General features: G+C 33.6%; 2 protein-coding genes and 1 pseudogene across 2 annotated transcripts; 1 reads left to right on the top strand and 2 right to left on the bottom strand.

Annotated features, from left to right (window-relative positions):
* The first annotated feature begins 4,369 nt into the window (after positions 1-4,369).
* On the top strand, positions 4,370-9,286 carry LOC138348182 (agamous-like MADS-box protein AGL8 homolog). The gene is made up of 12 exons (XM_069296804.1): positions 4,370-4,551; positions 4,660-4,713; positions 7,263-7,269; positions 7,443-7,504; positions 7,691-7,790; positions 7,903-8,000; positions 8,089-8,254; positions 8,336-8,401; positions 8,504-8,569; positions 8,653-8,726; positions 8,905-9,106; positions 9,227-9,286. Exons 1-12 carry the CDS (start codon positions 4,370-4,372, stop codon positions 9,284-9,286), a joined length of 1,137 nt encoding a protein of 378 aa, XP_069152905.1.
* A 1,751-nt stretch (positions 9,287-11,037) lies between these two features.
* On the bottom strand, positions 11,038-12,756 carry LOC101258648 (probable E3 ubiquitin-protein ligase LOG2; annotated as a pseudogene).
* Positions 12,757-13,286: 530 nt separating this feature from the next.
* LOC101258945 (uncharacterized) lies at positions 13,287-14,007 on the bottom strand. The gene is made up of 2 exons (XM_069296803.1): positions 13,432-14,007; positions 13,287-13,346 (listed from the first exon to the last, which is right to left on the bottom strand). The coding sequence occupies exons 1-2, from the start codon at positions 14,005-14,007 to the stop codon at positions 13,287-13,289; spliced, it is 636 nt and encodes a 211-aa protein (XP_069152904.1).
* Positions 14,008-18,495: the final 4,488 nt, after the last annotated feature.

The raw sequence follows: 18,495 nt of genomic DNA, 5'->3' as shown, positions 1-18,495 counted from the left end.
TAGAAATTCTGAAATTTGGGTGCTGAAATCGACTCTCTGAACTCTGTGACGGACATGCAGGACGGACCGTCACAGGCACGACGAACCGTCGTGATCCACCGTTTCAAATCACTTCAACTCTTGAGAATTTGGTACAGGGAATGATTCTCTGAACATCGTGACGGAAGTGCTGGACGGACCATCGTAGGTACGACGGGCTGCCACTGACTCCTTAAGGAAATCGAGGTCTCTGACGAACCTGCATGACGGACCGTCGCAGGCGCGATGGGCCGTCACAGGTTGCGTAATCCCAGTCGGAGTCGGATTTCTGGTTAAGTTTTAAAGGGGCATTTTGGACTATTCCTGCTATAATTATATATTTCGTGGGTTTATATTAATAACTAAATTTCTTGGGGGTTAAAAGAGGTAACCTTCAGTTAATTAGTGGGTTATTATTGCCACCTTTTATTCTTAATTATATGCTAATTAGGGTAAAATAAAGAGGGTTTGAATAAGAAAATTTAAAAGCACAAGAGAGGGAGAAAATGAACGAACAGGGAGAGAAGAAGAACAAAGCTTTGGGAATTTGCTTGCTTGATCACTAGTCTTCGGTGGAGGTAGGTTATGGTTTCTCTTACGATATTCGTAGCAAACTCTTAATAGCGAATGATATGTATTGATAATATTGTAAACCCTGCTATTTGCTTAATTGTATGCTTGCATGAATGTAATTATATAATTGTGATTATATAAGCATGATGAAGTTATTGAATCCTAAATCTTGAAAAAACCTAATCTTTTTGTTAATGATGAGGCCTTGGTATAAAAGAAGGCGTGATGAACTAAAATACTGTGATTGATGATGCCTTGGTAAGAAAGAAGGCTTGATGAATTGATAGAAGGAGATTAGGGGATCGGGTGCCACGTTCCGATACCAGGATAGAATGAGGATCGGAGTGTCACGTTCCGACACCAGGATAGAATGATGATCGGAGTGTCACGTTCCGACACCAGGATAGAATATGGATCGGGTGCCACGTTCCGGTACCAGGATAGAATGAGGATCGGAGTGTCACGTTCCGACACCAGGATAGAATGAGGATCGGAGTGTCACGTTCCGACACCAGGATAGAATGAGGATCGGAGTGTCACGTTCCGACACCAGGGTAGAATATGGATCGGGTGCCACGTTCCGGTACCAGGATAGATTGAGGATCAGAGTGTCACGTTCTGACACCAGGATAGTATATTGAGGAGCGGAGTGTCACGTACTGACACGAGAGGAATAAAAATAATGAATCTTGAAAGATGTTAATATACTCAATCTAATGAACCTAAATCCCAAATGAGTATGATGAGGAGGCGTGAGTCCTCATTGATGAGCTTGGTGTTGTAACCAAGGATTATGGTAATTGTAAATACTACATGTTGAGTATCATAGTTGATTTTATGATATTACTTGGTATATACTGTTTTCTATTTTGAGTTGGCCGATGATACCTACTCAGTACTTGTGTTTGTACTGACCCCCTACTTTTATGTTTTCTTCTTTGTTATTTGTGGAGTGCAGCAAACGTGCCATCGTCTTCAACTCAACCGCAACTCTAGCCAGTCTTCATTATTCCGGATATCAGGGTGAGCTAATGCTTCTAGCTTGGACTGGATCTTCCTCTTCATGTCTTGATGCCTTGAAGTTCCGGCATGGACTAGCTTTTACTTGTTTTAGCTTTTTAGAATACTCTTAGTTTAGTACTTTGATCATAGATGTTCTTGTGATGATGACTTCCAGATTTTGGGGATAATAATAGTTATTGATTTTATTAATGAGTTTAAGTCTTCCGCATTACTTTCTGTTGATATTATATTGAAATGTTAAGGTTTAGAATGGTTGGTTCGCTAACACAAGAGGGTAAGTGTGGGTGCCAGTCGCGGCCCGATTTGGGTCGTGACAGGAAAAGTTTTAATATATTAAATACTCCTTTTCTTGTATGAAAGGTTTTAGTACTCTATGGATATATGCTTGTTCCTTCTAACTTAACTAGCATTCACAATGTAGTCCTACTATTTTGAGAGTTCGATTATGGGGCAGAATTGTGTGTACCTCCTGTATTCTGAGTGAATTGGTTGAAGTTGTTTCTCTCTATGTTTTGTAGTCTCATATTTTTAGTGGATTTCTCATCTCCTTTGTGGACGTAGGTTGTTTGACTGAACCATGTTAAATCTTTGTGTCTTTTGGTGTGTTTCTCGTTTGCCTTCTTACTCTTGGTTTTTTGAGGTTTGTTTTGCTTGCTTCTGCATTACACCTGCTTATTTAAGTCATAACAAGTGGTATTAGATCCATAAATCAATGATGGAGCCACCAGGTTAGAAATGGGTGTTCATCTTGGCGAGTGTAGTTTTAGCCGCAACCTTTTTGACAGTAATGAAGATTTTTGTTTGAGAAATTATTTGTGTGGAGACATAGATTTGCTGGAGGATATTATGGAGAGGAGAAACAAACATTGAAGATTATGTGAAGAAGATGGATAAAATTATTTTACCAGAAATTCAGGTCAAGAGAGAGATTTTGTTGGGTATTATTTTCTCCGAGTTTCATATCACATATAAATTTTTCTTTTAGCAAAATATTTTGGATTTACTAGTCTTTTTTCTTGTAGGAAAAGGCTTAGGACTTTGTAAATAGATACTTGTTCCTTCTAACTTAATCAACATTCACAATGTAGTCCTAGGGTTTTGAGAGTTGCAATTATGGTCTTTTGAGGTTTGTTTTGCTAGCTTTCGCAGTACACCTATTTATTTTCAATCCTAACACTTATTAGTATTATATATTCTTTTATGAGACTATTAGTTACAAAAGTCAAATTATGAAAGAAAAATCTGAGGTGAGTATAATAATTTATATATACGGATATGTACAATGTAAAATCTCTTGGTAGATCACTTTCAATTTTCTTCCAATGTAACTTGAGGTTGTCATCTTCTACTTTATCATATCCTTTTTGTTATTGTTAATTTCAATGATCATTTATAATGTATTTGTCTTTCCTTGACCTTATTGTTTAAGAGTGTGTTTTCACTTATCAATACTTACATGATTTTGATTTTTAATAATAATGACAAAATTTTATTCACTATATTTGATTTTATTTCTTAATTATTTGTGTGAATTTGAGTTATAATGTTCCTTTTAAGTACATTTTTAATCCAGAGTGCTGCGTGATGTATACGAATAATAAAATGACTGAAAAAGAAGGCTCGAAAATAGCTAATGGGAAAAGGGTCTGATATACCCCTCAACTTTGTCATTTAGAGCTGATATACCCTTTGTTATAAAAGTGGCTCATATATACCCCTACTTGTAAACAAATGACTCACATATACCTTTTTCTTCTAACGGAAAATGAAAAAAATAATAATTTTAATCTAATTTTTTATTATTATTTTCTACAAAATATAGTCCCATATGAGCAAATTTAATCCTCGTCAAACATTTTTTTTTGATTTTTTTTGTTTCAATGACTAATTTATAATTATTATTTTGATAATCAAATTTATTTATGTTTCACTAATATTCTTGTAAAACTTATCGTAGATGATCAAATTTTTTCTTCGAATACAAAATTAAATAACAATACACACAAAAAGAATAGTTTAATTTTTTATTCTTTAAACTAAGGAATGAAAGAAAAAAATAAAATAAGAATAAGAAATTCAAATAATTATAATAAAAGGAGTCAAAAAATAATTTATGTATGAAAAAAAAATTAAAATATACCTTGAACTTTGATAGAAGAATCATATATACCCCTAAATAATTTTTTTAAAAAAAATTAGAAGTAATAAATATAAATTTAAAACAAATTTTTTAAAATCCGTTTAATGAAGGGTATATGTGAGCCATTTTGTAACGGCAGGGGTATATGTGAGCCGTTTTATAATGGTAAGGGCATATATGAGCCACTTTTATAACGAGGGGTATATCAGTTCCAAATGACAAAGTTGAGGTGTATATCAAATTCTTTTCTCATAGCTAATTTATAAGGTCAAAAAAGCTATTAGTCAAAGATATAATAAATAAAAAGTTGGTCAACCCCATACAAACATGGCATATATATATATATATATATATATATATATATATATATATATATATATATATATATATATATATATATATATATATATATATATATATATATATGCCATGTTTGTATGGGGTTGACCAACTTTTTATTTATTATATCTTTGACTAATAGCTTTTTTGACCGTATAAATTAGCTATTTTGGAGCCTTCTTTTTCAGTCATTGTATTATTCGTATACTTCACGCAACACTCTAAGCTATTGGTCTTTCCAAGAGACGGAAGAGACTTTCTTGAAAGACCTTCAAGATGGGTAGAAAAATTGAGATTAAGAAAATTGAAGAAACGTCAAAGCGTCAAGTCACATTTTCAAAGCGACGTAGTACTTTACTAAAGAAGGCGAAAGAGATTGCAATTTCCAGTGATGTGGATGTGTTGTTGGTCACGTTCTCCCCTGCTCAACGTCTTAGTAAATTTTGTAGCAAAAATAGGTATTGCATTTACGATATCGAAAAAAATTCTGTTACGTTGTGCTTGTTATTGATCTGTATAAAGGATTAGCTAGATTAATTATTTTTACTAAATTTCTACTTTTGTAGAATTGAAGACATTCTTCAACGCTACATTGAGCTTCCGATTGAGAGAAAATTGACGTATGTGAACTAGCCCTAAATTTCTTCTATTGATTTTTTTTTTTTGTAATTTAGCTATTAGTAACTTATATACTATAACACTAACTTATGAGTTTCTTTTTTTTGTTGGGGATAGTCATATGGTCGATGTTGAGGTACTTTACTCTTTTACATATTTATTATCGATCTATATTTGTAGGAATTTTCTAACCTTATATCTTGTTTTTATGAATGTGAATCAATTAGTCTAATCTACAAAAGAATATGAAATGAACTAAACTTTGAATTGAAAATTAGTAGTCGCTTCATTTTTATTTGTTATCCCTAATTTGTTTTAGTTTGTTTAACAAAATGTGTCAAGTTAGGTCTTGAGCTTAATTCATATACCAAAAGCTAACTCAAAGGAAAAAAGATTGTCTAAGCACAATTTCACTCCTTACACACATACACCATACCCAGATCAAAACTTTTTGTATCCAGTATTCCATTTATCACACACACATCCCCCATTGTCCAAACACAATTTCACTCCTTACACACTTACACCATACCCAGATCCAAACATTTTGTATCCATTATTCCATTTGTCACACACACATCCCCCATTGTCCAAGCACAATTTAACTCCTTACACATACACCATACCCAAATCCAAACATTTTGTATCCAATATTCCATTAATCACACACACATCCCCCATTGTCTAAGCACAATTTCACTCCTTACACACACATACCATACCCAGATCCAAACATTTTGTATCCAGTATTCCATTTATCACACACACATCCCCCATTGTCCAAGCACAATTTCACTCCTTACACACATACACCATACCCAGATCAAAACATTTTGTATCTAGTATTCCATTTATCACACATACATCCCCCATTGTCCAAGCAAAATTTCACTCCTTACACACATACACCATACACAGATCCAAACATTTGTATCCAGTATTCCATTTATCACACACACATTCCCTTTTTCCAAGAAAAGTTTCACTCCTTACACACATACACCATACCCTGATCCAAACATTTTGTATCCAGTATTGTATTTATCACACATTCATCCCACATTGTCCAAGCAAACTTTCACTCCTTACACACATACACCATACGCAGATCGAAACATTTTGTATCCAGTATTCCATTTATCACACACACATCCCCCATTGTCCAAGCACAATTTCACACCTTACACACATACACCATACCCCGATCCAAACATTTTGTATCCAGTATTTTATTTATCACACACACATCCCCCATTGTCCAAGCACAATTTCACTCCTTACACACAAAAATAATACCCAGATCCAAACATTTTGTATCCAGTATTCCATTTATCACACACATATCCCCCTTATCCGGACATATTTTTTAATCTGTAATTCCATTTGTTGCCCCCACTTTAAATACAAACCAAGGGTAGTTCCACCCGCGCAACTGCCACATTTCTTAGGGCCCTCTTATGTATTGAATCTAATATCATATCAAGTTAATTAGGTCTTGAATCTAAGTCATACCCTATTTCAAAGAGAGGAGAATTACCTTGTCGGAGAACATTAATTATCGAGTAGGACATTCAATCCTTCATCAAAATTATTTTGAATCTTTTTTGGCTACACTTTAGTTTAAATTTTTAATATCACATAGTTCTTACCACAAAATTAAATGATTACTCATACCTTTTAATTTCCACACATCTTTAGCCTAAGATCATGAAATACAAAAATATTACTTTATCAAATTGTCGAAAGAAAAAAAATTAAACAAACAAATGAAAATGGAGTGAGTAATAATTAAAATTTTGAAACTAATATCCTCAAAATTAAGGAAATACTAAATGATTTTTAAACTAGATATAATTTGTTCAAGACAATAAGTTTGACTCATGTCAAAAACCGTGTTATTGATAAAGTTTTGATAAATATAATTTTACCACCATTTATTAATATATATTTTTTGTTGTATAAATGAAGGAAAAAGTGGCAAAACTAAGGCAATTGAACAATATCAGCGGAGATATTAGCAAGAGATACTTTCTTGATAAGCAGTTTGTATCTCTTTTCTTTCTCATGTCTTCCTTTGACTAATTTATTGTCTCTCTCTAGTTTTATTTTGTTCAATGCTATTTCCAAAAACATGTACTTTAGAATAGTGTCCTTTAGCCTTACTTTACTTACAAGACCATATATATAAGTGTTAAACCACCACTACCATCGCCATCGCCATCAGTGTATTCCCATGTGTAGGGTCTTGGAGACTAAGTATGTAACCTTACTCCTACCTTTATATATAGGGTACATAAGTTGTTTCTGATTGACAAATCACCTTCTTCGTTATCCGAGGTTGAGACTGACAATATGAGCAAGCTCACGGAAGTAGAGTTATATTAGCATTGTAAAATATTAATTCATTGAAATGTTAGATACTACCTAGTTCCTTCATCATATTTGATTTCTTTTGTATAAAGTGAAATTGACTCTCACTGATGAATTACATTGTCTCATGATGGTTGCCTTTGGATGTTTCAACCTGCTATTGGTATCTTAATCTCTACAGGATTGAGGTGAGCATAATTTAATTTGATACCTCTCTTATAAGTTCTTTTTATATTTTCAATACTATTTTAGTTAGTAGTTTGTTAGTTAAGTGGGACATTGAAATAAATATCAATTAATCATTATGTATCTATGAGGGAAGTTGATAACATCATTTTGATTGTGAAATTCTTTGATATAGAATTTGGAGCTACAAATAATGAAGAGCACATTGGAATTGCAAATTGTGGATGCTCATATAAGGTCATTTGATTTAGTATCACAAGTGTTTTTCTTTGTAGTTCTAAAATTATAACATCGTGATTGAATACATTGACGTCACCTTAAATTTTTATTTAGATATTTAGAGTATAGTCTATTTCAATTGTCTAAATGTAATATACTAATAAATTAAAATCGATATTTTTGCCTAACAACACGATCTTGCAGGGATTACGAACCAGGGCCAGAAGAAGAGGTTCCTCTTCATCAGCTTTGTTGGTGCGAAAAGAACTTGCAACTATCTCTCCAAAAAATCAGGGATAGAAAAGTTTGTTCTTTTACCAATTTTCTGTTTCATTAATCATTGAAGAATAATGTGAATTTACAATTTTTAAGAAATAATGTAAAACCCTAACTAATGTCAAGAAAATTATGATTAGGTGGAATTGGAGAAACAAGGAAATGTGGATGTTCACTTTGCAGCACAACAAATAACTCATCATCAGTTTACTACTAATAATTGGATTGATACGTACAGGTTATTAATATTTTCACATGATATTTCTTTACAAGAAGTCCCTCTCCTTTTCCCTTTTTGTTTAATTATTATTTCATTATTATTATAGTCCAAGTATCCAGGAGAGTATGTATCAAAACTGGATGGACAAAGGAAAGAGAGTAGCAAACAGTTCTAGCCATTACACATATACCCCTTCCTTTGCAAGTTCTTCACAGAGTGGGAATATACCATTTTCTCAAAATCAAAACTCATCGCCTTATATTCCATTGCAGGTAACACTTTTTCAAAATGCAGTAACTAAGATATCCTTATAATGAGATTTTTAATTATTGTTATTTTTATCTGTACAATAGAGCTATCAACTAAACACCGCTGTAGATGTCCTACAAAATCCACCATCAAAATTTGGACAGTCACAGGTATATTAATATTCTTGAAATATTATTTCTTATTAAGATCTCCTTAAAGAAATGAAATATTTCTTTTTGAGTTTTGATATAATTATTTTATCCACTCAACAGAGTCCACAACAAAACATGATGGTAGATATCCAGCAGAGTCCAACACAAATATTTGGAAAATCACATGTAAACTAATATTCTTGAAATGTTATTCTTTGTTAGATCCTACATCCCCCTGTACTAAACTAGTTAAGTCATATATTTTTCAGGCACAATTGACTTTTGATGAAAGTAGTAACAACTCTCTCATGAACTTCTGGAAAAATATTTATGCTTCTACAAGGTTTCTTTCGATATTTATGCATTTAGTTATTGTTCTCCAATAATATGTTATTTGTTTTAATTTGAAAAAGAAATGATTATTATGCACCCAAACTCTACACAAGATGAAATATTTATGTTGGTGTTTTTTCTGTTTAACATGATATGATTCCTAATATTTCTCTCTCGCTCTCTCTCAGGCCTGTCTCGAGTCCACTAGCAACTATGGGTACACACTTGAACAATCCCTCAGAATTGGGGTTGGAGTATGCCTATTCAAATTCGAATATCAACTTGAGCAATAACAACAAAATCAATCACATCATTCAACAAAATGAGCATTCTTTATTTCAAAGTGATGCAATAACTCCTAATATTCATGGATTTAACTATCCTAGGGAGGTTAGTTCAAAGCTATATTCTTATTACTATCAACTAATTAAATTTATTTGCTTATAACTTCATTTTTTATTATATTATTCACTCAAATACTCACTTTAAATGTTTTATCACAATGATTAGGAGAATACAATGGGAAGCAATGAATACTTTGCTGACACAAGAAATGAGAATGATGCATGAGATTGGGATGATGTTTTCTTCACTGAAGCTTTTAATGGTGAAGACTTTCAAAATTTCGATTGATCAATTAAAGACAAAGAAAAACTTTTAAAACCTAGTTCCTTTATCTTTGATACATTTAAAAGAGCATAAACTCATGTTATTTTAGCTTTTCATATGCTTATTTCAGTATGCAACATGTCATCTTAAATGTTTGTGTGGTGGCCTATGGATATATAAGTTCAAATGAATAAGAACAAGCACCTGTGGATGTTAGAAATAAATTGTATGTTGGAAACATCATATATGTTATAATACTCTTATTTTTATGTTGTCCTTTTAGATTATAAGTCAAGACTAAACCAAGTGGTCAAAAGTCCATTTAGGTCATTGGTGAATTTGGATTGTATTACTAATCCTATGGAAAGGAGAGGAGGTAAACCTCATAATATGGAAAAGAGAATGTCATTTCTAGACTGCAAGAGAGAGTGAATAGATAGAGTCTATATATACTTGGTGCAATTATTAAGTGCTTGAATGGACAATAGATAGAGTTGTAATGAATCAAAATAGGCTGCAAAAAATCCTTGAAACTTTTATGGCACACTTGGTCAGGAGTACTGGTTCTAGGGGTGACAATAGGCTGATGATCGAGTAGGATATGATCTATATCGTCTTGAGTTCCAAATTTAGGTCGAAAGGAAGTTTTTTGGAAATTAGCCTCAAGCATAAGCAAGACATTTTAGAAGGAATAGAATTGTTCCATATATTATTAATAAAGCTATCTCTTTGTTTGTGCTCTATAATATTCTCCCAGGCAGAAACATTAGAGTATTGGTCATCTTCTGAATAGGTCCATATTGCAGAGTCATCAAGACCAGAAAGTTTTTGAGTTTAGAGTTTCTGCTAGGGAATATTTAAGCGAGAGAAACATTTGCCTATCATGTTACCTTGCCATATGCTTTTCAATAAGCTCCAAAGTACCTTTTGGGGGAAAGAATATAAATAGGCAAAGATTGAATGATACTTTTAATTAACATTTGCTTACCATGTTACCTTGCCAAGCACTTAATCTTTTAATCACCTTAGTAACCATACCATCAAAGCATTTATGGGGCAACCGAGATAAGTAACATGCTTTCCAGATCAAAACCTCTAGAAGATCTGATTCTATATGAACAAGTTTTGGGGCCAGTGAGAAAGAAGCTTTTATCCTTGTTCACTTTTTGTTCAAAAATCTTTTCATAATTTTTTATATGCATGCTCATGATCAACTTAGTGTGTGTAATTTTTTTTATGTTTGTTTGGCTCAAATATTTTTCAAATCAATTCATTTTCCTCAAATTTAACGAAAATGACTTTTCAAAACTTAAGAAAAACATTTTTCAAAACTCTCTTCCAACCTCCCCCTACCAACTCCACCAGCCCTCAACCCACCCCCTACTAGCCCCCCACCCACACTACCAACCCCCTACCCCTAAAAAATTTAAGTTTATTTTTTTTAAAATATTTTCAACTTGTTTTTTTTGGTCGAACAAACACATTTCATTCATAAAACCCCTATCTCCCTCTATTATTCTTCTATGCTTACTTACACATAACAGGAAATCAGAAATACAAAACCAGAAAAGAAATAAAAAAAACAAAAAACAAACATAAAATCCTATCGTTAATGTCCACATACCACTTTCTATTTTCAATCCATTTTTTCGCTTTACATTTCTTTTTCTTATTCAGTACTTCTAGTATTCTATATGTGTGGCTGAGGTACTCTTTCCTGCCACAATGCTTTATTTTTTTGCTTTTCAAATCCCATAAATCACTGCTGCCAGCACTGCCCATAGGAAAGCTCTTTTGCACTTCTTTGCAGATTTGTCTTTTGCTTTGTTACCCCTAACCATTGTTGTATTTCCAGCAGACATTTCTGTGCATAAAATCATTCAAAAAATAGATGCTCTGTTTCTTGTTCATGTTTCATTTTTGTCAGCCTCACCCTTGTCAACAACCTTCCATGCATTGCAATCCAGCTTATAAATCCATTCTTAGGTATAGTAGTTCTACTGCACACTCCCCTCTACCATGGCCATTCTGACCCTGCCCCACTTAGCCATTTGTACCCACTTCTAATACTGAGGAAAAAAGGAATATGTTTATACAAGGCGGAGCCACAATTTTCAACTGTAGAGTGTAGTGTAGAGCAAAAGTTACTAGGTTCAGCCAGACCTGTATTCAGGCATCTAGCTTCGCCCCTGTTTTTATACATTAATGGTGGTTATCGCGACTCTTACTCTTCAGCAGCTTCGCTGACCTTAATCTCCAAGAATCGGTCAACTGGCTGACGACAAATAGGACAACGATTTGTTTGGAATCTCAAAACTTGTGCACATCCACTGCACATGCACTGGATTTAAGATGCACATTTAGTTTTCATATACATTACAATCATTTTAAACAAAAAAGATGAAGAAGAGTGTTAAGATTCGACTCCAAAATACATACCATGTGTCGGCATGGAAGTACAGTAGTGTCTCTAGGTTCAGAAAGACAAACAACACATTCCTTCCCATTATCATTTCCATCAAAGTCCTTATCAACTGAATTCCCATTGCCATAAATCTCTTGCAATTCATACTGCATGCCATTAACTTGCTTCACCACCCTAATTTTGAATTTGCCTTTCTCCTTTTCAAAAACTGCCTGAGTAATCTGGAAATTTGTGGACACATTTCCATCCTCCAATGCCTCTGCCTTCACCGCCAGCTCATATATATCTGCATTACACAATTCTGCCTCTCCAAACATGGAAACATCAATGCCAGTTCCAGAGGATTGCCTAAATTTCTGAGATAAACTTTTTTTTAAATTGAATGGTTATTGGTGGAAGTAAACTTTCCTTCATAAGAGTCAACCTTCCCTGATTCTTTTAACCAACAATTTCCATTTACTCCCTGTCTGAATTTTTCTTTTATGGCACATATTTTCTTCCAGTACCAGCATGTGTCATTGCTTGGCCTATATTGCCACCATCCCTCATTCTTTATGTATATGTTATTGATCCATTTTACCCATAAATTGTCTTCCTTTTCTGCCACATTCCAAAATATTTTGCAATTGCTTCTTGGTTACATTTGACACAGCCCAACTTCTCGTTTCGGCAAAGGTGGTCTATTTGTTGTTGCTTTACCACTCCATATATAGTTCCTGCAAATTGTTGTGATATCCTTCAATACTTTTTTAGGCAATATAAATATCGTTGCCCAATATGAGTGCATATGCATCAAAACTGAGTTAACGAATTGCACTCCGCCTGCATATGACAGATTTCTTGACACCCATGCTCTCACTCTACTTGCCATTCTCTCAACTAGTACCTCACAATCTCCTGGCGATAATATTTTTGCTGAAACGGGTACACGCAAATATCTAAATGGTAGCTTTCGTTTTGCATATCCAGACACCTCACAGAGATCATTCAATTCTTGTTGTTCCATGTTTGCTGAAAATATGTTTGACTTAATTGCATTATTTATCAATTCTGAAGCCCCCGAAAATGATATCTCTCAACATCATCAATGCCGATTGGTAGTCCCCTTTACTAAAAATTAGCATATCATCTACAAAGCATAAGTGATTCAGCTTCATTGCTTTGCATTTTGTGTGATACTGGAAAACCTTTTTCTTCCGACACCCAAATCATGATCCTGCTGAAATATTCCATACATATTACAAACAATAAGGGCGATATTGGATCCCCTTGCCTCAGCCCCCTTTGTCCTTCTATGCTTCCAAACATTCCCCTATTTAGTGCAATGCTATATCTTGTTGTTTTCACACATTCCATTGTTCATTTTCTGAACACATGTGGGAAATTAAGAGCATGTAAAATTCTTCCACAAAACCCCATTCAACACTGTCATATGCCTTTCTTAGGTCAATTTTTATCAAGCAACTCCTTGTAGTATTCTTTCTATTATATAATCTTACCAAGTCTTGACAGATTAAAACATTTTGCACTATTGATCTACCCGCCACAAAAGCACTTTGATTGCTCGATATTATCACTGGCAGCACTGTCCTCAGTCTGTTACATAACATTTTTGAAATTGTCTTGTATATAGTATTGCAACATGATATTGGTCTGTAATCCCCCACTGATTTAGCATGACTATCAATGTAATTGTTGTATCATTCATCCCAGTAAGCATCTTTTTAGTCCTAAAGAACTCCATCACTCCCTTCACCACATCTTTACCGATAATCTCCCAATTATCTTTGAAGAATGGACTCCCATATTCATATGGTCCTGGCGACTTGTTCCCATCAATGCTCCACATAGCTTCCTTTACCTCCTTCTCTGTGAACTTTGCTGCTAGTTGTTCTCGTTGTTCCTTATTAACCAGTGATCCTTTCATAATTATCTCCCTGCACACATGCTTTCTTCCCTTGTTTGACTGTCCTAGCAGCTCACTGTAGTATTCCAAAAAAGCCTTGCTAATTTCTTCCATGCCTTCTTGCCTTTCACCATGCTTATCCTTTCCTCCAAAAATTATGTTGGTGTTCCTTCTTGTCTTTATGTAGTTGTGATAGAACTTTGTATTTTGATCACCTTCTTGTATCCACTGTATTTTTTCTTTTTGTTTCAAGAATTGATCCCTGGCCCCTTTTAGTTTTCCATATTGTTTTGATATTTCTAGTTCTTGTTCAATCAACTTGTTATCTGTTGGATCTCTGCTCAATTTCATCTAACATTTCCTCAGTTCCTCCTTTGCCTCTTCAGCCTTACCCTCTATGTCTCCAAAATTTTCCCTGTTTATACTCAGTAACACCTTTTTCAACCTATTTAGTTTCCCCACTAGTTGAAACATATTCCTTCCTCTTATTTTTCCCCCCCAGCTAGCCTTCACCTTTTCTTTTTATTTTGGTTCCATTCTCCACATATTAAAGTACCTAAATTTCTTCTTCCCATTTATAGACCCCTCTTCCCAGCTTATGATTGCAGGACAATGATCATATTTTCTTCATGCATAAAGTGTGCTTCAGACGTGGTAAATTGGTCATCCAATCACTATCAACTAGGGCCCTGTCTATTTTACTCCAAACTCTGTCTTCCCCTCTTTGTTTATTATTCCATGTAAAGAATGAGACTTATGATTTGAGGTCCTGAACTTCACATTCCTCCACACATTGTCGAAATTCTCTTATTTCTGCCATTTCAAAAGGTCGTCCTATCCTTTCATCCATATTCAACATGCGATTAAAATCTCCCATTATAGCCCAAGCCCCATTGATGCTCCCTCTTAACCCTTTTATGTCCCTCCATAATGTTCTTGTCATTGCTTGGTCATTGAAACCACATACCATTGTAATATCAAATACCCTTCTCGTTCCCATATATTCTACTTTACTGTGAATTACTTGTCATGTTACTAACTTCACATCCACATTGTATATCTCTGGCTTCCACAATATCCTAATTCCCCCCCCCCCCATAGTGAGCTGCTAGCTCAGTTGTAAACGATCATGTCCTACATAGACTAAGATCCACATTACTTGCTTTCACTCTCTTAATCCTAGTCTCTAGGAAACCAAACAAGATGATTTTTGAGGTATATAGGAAAACCTACATTTCCTTTTGTTTATCAACTCTATTTAATCCCCTAGAGTTTCAAAACCCTATTCTATCCATTCAGGATTGGTCTTCCCCATCCTTCTCCTTCCTTTTCTCATTTCCTATCACATTATTCCCTGCTCTTATCTCCTTACTTCCTTGCCCTATCTCGCTCAACACATTGAAAGAGTTAGTTTTCTCAGTTTTTATTATTTGAGTCTTCCCCTTTTGTATCTCTATTCTACTAGATTGCCTGGCATTTCTTATTTCCTCCACTTTATCAACCCTTTGTTGTCCTTCTCCATTTATCACTTGTTCTCCTTTGTGTTGCTTCTCATTCTCCTTTAATTGTTTTCTCTACTCACTTATATCATGCCCAAAATTCTTACATTTTTTGCATAATATTGTTTTCCATTCATATTCAACCTGCTGATGCACTATCTTCCTTATTTCATTCTCAAACATTATTACTTTGGGATATTCCTTATTTAGAGGCATCTCTATCAATACTCTTGCAAACGTTAATCTATCTTTTTGTGTTGTTGCTCTGTCTGCTTTCAATGGATGTCCTATCAACCCTGTTATCTTTGTTAGAGCATTCTTTCCCCAATATTTTATATCTAACCCTACCAATCTCACCCAAATTGGCACTTTTTCCACCTTATCTTTTGTTACCACTATATCTGGTTCCCATGGTTTCACTATTACTGGATTTTTGTCGAACATTTGCACACCTTCTTCCACGGCTATTCCCCTATTCTCAGCATTGTTGAAACACACCATAAACACCCCCTATTTACCTGAGCTACTTTATCTATCCGTAACTTTTTTCAGATTCTCCTAAAATATCCCTCTATAACTATCGGCGGTGGGTTCGATCCTAATGCATAACAAACCACAGCTGTTTCCCAATATTTCACTTCCTCTTGTATATCCTCTCTTGTTATCTTAACATTGAGACTAGGGTTTACTTCCCCACTCAGAGCCAGTCCTTCTATCTGCGATGTTGTCCCTACAATTCTACTCCATGTCACTCCTTCACTTGGCCTTTCTATAGATCTCACTTTTGATGTATCTTCCTCCACCATATCTTCCCATGTACACTTCCTTGACGTTGTTGCTTGCTTCCAGTACTTTTTGGAGTATTCAATGGTGTTACTTGTTGTGTAATTGGCCCTTTCATTTTTTCACCTTACCCTCGACCTCCCACCTCACTAGCCCCCTACGACCCCCACCCCCACCCCCTTAAAAAACGTAATATTATTATTTAAAAGAGGGAAAAGGGTCTGATATACCCCTCAACTTTGTCATTTGGAGCTGATACACCCCTCATTATAAAAGTGGCTCATATATACCCTTACCATTTTACAAACGGCTCACATATACCCCTGCTGTTACAAAATGGCTCACATATACCCTTTATTTAAAGGAATTTTAAATAATTAGTTTTAAATTTATATTTATTACTTATAAATTTTTTTAAAAATTATTTAGTGGTATATATGATTCTTCGATAAAAGTTCAAGGTATATTTTAATTTTTTTCATACATAAATTATTTTTTGACTTCTTTTATTATAATTATTTGAGTTCTTATTCTTATTTTATTTTTTTTCTTTCATTCCTTAGTTTAAAGAAAAAAATTAAACTATTTTTTTGTGTTTATTGTAATTTAATTTCGTATTCGAAAAACAAAATTTGGCATCTACAATAAGTTTTACAAGAATATTAATGAAACATAACTAAATTTGTTTATCAAAATAATAATTATAAATTAGTCATTGAAACAAAAAAAAGTCAAAAAAAATATATGTTTGACGAGGATTAAATTTACTCATATGGGATTATATTTTTTAGAAAAAAATAATAAAAATTTAGATTGAAAATTATTATTTTTTCATTTTCGTTAGAGGAAAAGGGTATATGTGAGTCATTTGTTTACAAGTAGGGGTATATATGAGTCACTTTCATAACAAGGGGTATATCAGCTCTAAATGACAAAGTTGAAGGGTATATCAGACCCTTTTCCCTTTAAAAAAAAATCAACTTTAAATTTTAATTTTTCACCTTTATCCTCAAACACCCCCCCCCCCCACCAAACCACCACCACAAAAAAAAAATTAAACTTGTTTTTAAAGAATAATTCAACTTCAAAAAATATTTTCTACTCTTGTCAAAAGTAAAAGATATTTCTCAAAAATATTTTTCATTCAAAAATCAAACACTAATATTTTTCCAAAAATTTTTTTTGCTCACCAATCAAACATGAAAAAATAAGTCAAATATCTACATGTATTCAAGGAAAACATTTTCCTTCATACTAAACAAACCCTTAATAGAATTAGTATTGCCGCTACTAAATATAACTATATCATCAGCATAAGTAAGATGCATATTTTGAGGACCATTTTTTATGCATATATAGAGAGAGGGATGAAATTGTTATGCTTCGATAAAGATTTTCATGCTAAAGTATTTTATGATATATGGAAGGTCTTAACCCATTTTAAAACCTATTTATTCAATACAAGATGCACATTATTTATCCATGTTAAAGTTAATAACTGATGGTAGTATAGATAGTTTAAAGGCTCAAGAATTAGCTTTTATTGATTGACGGTAAGATGATGGATTTAAGTTATACCATTAAAAAGGGGTAAGACATCAGGTTAAAGTCTCGGTGCATCATGATGATAACATATTGGATTTAAGTCTCACGGATTCATGATCTCAGATGTTTTTATGGATCAGACATTGAGTTTGAATTTGAATACATGCACCATATTGATGATATAATGATGGCTACGACTAAATAGTATATTTTTGGTGAAATCTAGTCACGAAACACGTCTCATTGAAATCGCTTTATTCCCTAAAAGTGAATGTAGTAGTAGTGCATGTCTGAAAGAGGACAAGTGGTCTAATGATCCACATGAATATTGAATGAGGTACTAAGCTATCATAATTTGATATGCTCAGATGATTGTCTTCCATTCATGAATATTAGAACATTGATAGATACACATAAATGTGGAATCGAGTACTAAGCTATCATAAAAAAAATTGATATGCACGCTCAAATGATTGTATTCCATTCATGAGAAATGAAAACTTTTGAATAATGCTAAAAATACAAATCTATTCTTTGTATTGAATGAGGTGTATGCCCACCACGCTATGTGTGGAAAGGGTCTGTAACCTTTGATTGCGGACGTGATATCACCAAGAATGTCTTTGGACATACATATGTTACTGAAAAGTTCCCTAATTCTATAGTATATCAGAAGTTTACTAATTTTGATATTCTGATCATTTGGGGCATCTTGGATTTATAATAATGAGATATATTATTGAGATTCAATTTGATATCCATTAAAGAATCTCAAAAGTTCTTTTCAATGGTGAATTTTCTTGTACTTCTTATCAAGTCAAGTTAATTGTGAGACCATTATCAATGAAAGTTAAAATTTATTTCTTCTAGATTTCTCATGTTTACCTATATATACCACTATATTTTCCATTCTTTCCTAATTGGAAGGTTATTGGGAGGTTTGACTTAACGTTGTTTTTTTTTTATAAAAATTGTAGGTAAATGTCTTTCATGATTTTATAAGTGAGTCAAG

The sequence above is a fragment of the Solanum lycopersicum genome, chromosome 4 (genome assembly GCF_036512215.1).
Source record: "Solanum lycopersicum chromosome 4, SLM_r2.1".
Classification (NCBI taxonomy): Eukaryota; Viridiplantae; Streptophyta; class Magnoliopsida; order Solanales; family Solanaceae; genus Solanum; species Solanum lycopersicum.
The sequence above is the reverse complement of the archived record's forward strand: the minus strand, read 5'-3'. Positions and strand labels throughout refer to the sequence as shown.